We start from the raw sequence: 2529 nt of genomic DNA, 5'->3' as shown, positions 1-2529 counted from the left end.
CAGATACGCCGCTCTCATCTCTCATCTCTACTGCTAAATCTCTACTCTCAGAAATGGCGTCCCTCAAGATGCACTGCCTTACTTCGATGCTGCAATTTCTCGAGACCCCACGAACTATCTAACTATCTTCCAACGCGGAGCCGCCTACCTTTCTCTTGGCAAAAATACGAAGGCCCTGCTAGATTTCAATGACGTACTGAAAATCAAGCCAGACTTCGAGGGTGCTTTGATACAACGAGCTAGAATTAGATTGAAGTCGGCAGATTGGGATTCTGCAAAGAAAGATCTGGAAGCTGCGGGGAAGACCACTGCCACAGAAATTGGGGAACTCAATAAAGCCCGGGAAGCTGCGCACTTAGCTGAGGTTGCGGAAAAGAATGGTGACTGGGATACTTGTGTATTGCAATCTGGAGTTGCTATCTTGAAGGCGAGCCAATCCTTGTCCCTACGACAGTTGCGGGCACGATGCCGCTTTGAACGGGGTGACATCCAAGAAGGAATAAATGACCTAGCGCGTGTTTTGCAAATGGCTCCTGGCTCGGTAGAGCCGCATCTTAAAATGTCTTCAATGCTTTTCTACTCGCTGGCGGATACGGAACATGGGATAGCGCAAATGCGGAAATGTCTCCATTCGGATCCCGACTCCAAAGCGTGTAGCCGCCTATTCAAAAGAGAAAAGGCAATAGCGAAAAAGTTGGCTAACATCGAGAGTCTTCGCGAAGGACGGAAGTTCAGCAAGGCTGCTGAGATCTTGGTTGGTAATAAGGACGAAACAAGCCTTCTCGAAGAGATAAAGGATGATGTGAAAGCGGCTCGTGAGACCGGCTACATCCATCCAAAAGCGCCAAACACACTCTATAACAATTTAGTCGAGAGGACTTGCGAAACATATAGACAGGTTCGGGCGAGCGAAACTCCGAATTTAAAAAAGATCATAAAACTAACTTGACATCTATTGCGCAGATGAACTTGAAAAAAAAAGCACAATCGTACTGCACAGAAGCCTTGGAGCTGAACCCCCACTCCCTCCCTGGCCTCCTCTCCAAAGCCGAAGCGCAGCTCGACGCTGATGAATTTGAAGCGGCTATTCAAACCCTCAAGTTTGCCAGGGAGCACCACGACAACACTCAAGACATTCAATCCCTCCACCAAAAAGCTCAGATCCTCCTTAAACGCTCGAAACAAAAGGACTACTACAAGATCCTCGCTGTCGACCGTGAGGCGGACGACAGGACTATCAAGCGTGCATATCGCAGGATGACCAAACAATTCCACCCGGATAAAGCGGTTTCACAAGGTATTTCCAAGGAGGATGCGGAGAAGAAAATGGCTGCTATTAATGAGGCATATGAAGTCCTTTCGAATCCCGAATTGCGCGCTCGTTTCGATAGTGGTGAAGACCCTAATAAACCAGAGGGCCAGAGCAACCCGTTCCAGGGCGGTCCGTTCGGACCTCATGGAGGCCAGGGACGACAATTCTTTTTCCAGCAGGGAAGCGGAGGCCCGCATTTTAAGTTTTCAGGTGGAGGCTTTAATTTCCCTGGAGGATTTCCGTTTGGTTAATATATATTCATTTATATATTGGTTTTGTCTTTTCTTATCTTCCATCATCTTTATCATCTCTAATTTTATTGATCATCTGTTTTCAATATATATATTTGATTTTATATATTATGTTCTTGAACTGATGTCTCATCTTCTCTGTCTGACAGATAGTGAATTTTTAGTGTGCTTTTTTAACAGTTTGTGATTCATTAAGAAGCTGTGAAATGACTTTATTATATTGATTTACTGACTATCTAAACCACTATCAAAAGACTTTGAATAAAATATTAAATCAAATCATTTAATTATACTGTGTTTTTCATCTTCTCTGAGCAGAATATATTAATTATGAGATTTTGAATGAAATTTGTAAAAAATTCAAGTTAAAAATCTGTGATTTTAAACTTATCATTGTTGATATTGATGACCAACATTTGCTGTGGCTAGAAATTCTGATTTCCATTTCTACCCATGATCAACATTATTTTTTAAATTCTTAGTCATTTTATTATCATATTTGATATTTTTTAATCTGCTATCTCGAAGAAAAAATTAACTTTTTATATAAGATCAAAATACTACTGAGATACTGAAGGTCTTTACTTTTATATAAATACACTGAAAACGATAGCGAACGATAGCCCTGATCGCAGGGAATCTCACGACACCCAGCAATCCCCAGTTGAGGTGGTGCTGGTGCCATGGTTGTGATGGAGGAAATCGTGGGACGCGCTGACGGACACCCGCGAGAAGAAAACTCTGACAAGAGGCAGCAGCCCACCACATGTGGAGCAATATTGACACAGTTGAGCAATGTTCTTTGCAATGGGAGCGAAGATCCTGCCATCAACGGCAAAGGGAAGGAGGTAGTGGAGGAGGCAGCCAGGTTGGTGAGGGAGTTGAAGGTCAAACTGGGGGAGGTGATGCTGGCCAAGGTGGAAGACGCGACCGTGGCGACACGCGCACAACGCCAACCCGGAGGAG

At 44.0% G+C, this 2529-nt stretch overlaps 1 protein-coding gene across 1 annotated transcript; it reads left to right on the top strand.

Moving 5' to 3' along the window:
* Nucleotides 1-526: 526 nt before the first annotated feature.
* Nucleotides 527-1563, top strand: HCAG_09066 (conserved hypothetical protein; the record flags this gene model as incomplete). Its single annotated transcript, XM_001535932.1, has 2 exons — nucleotides 527-898; nucleotides 964-1563. 2 exons carry the CDS (start codon nucleotides 527-529, stop codon nucleotides 1561-1563), a joined length of 972 nt encoding a protein of 323 aa, XP_001535982.1.
* Between the last annotated feature and the right edge of the window lie 966 nt (nucleotides 1564-2529).

The sequence above is a fragment of the Histoplasma capsulatum genome, genomic scaffold (genome assembly GCF_000149585.1).
Source record: "Histoplasma capsulatum NAm1 scaffold_17 genomic scaffold, whole genome shotgun sequence".
In the NCBI taxonomy this organism is placed as follows: domain Eukaryota; kingdom Fungi; phylum Ascomycota; class Eurotiomycetes; order Onygenales; family Ajellomycetaceae; genus Histoplasma; species Histoplasma mississippiense.
The sequence above is the reverse complement of the archived record's forward strand: the minus strand, read 5'-3'. Positions and strand labels throughout refer to the sequence as shown.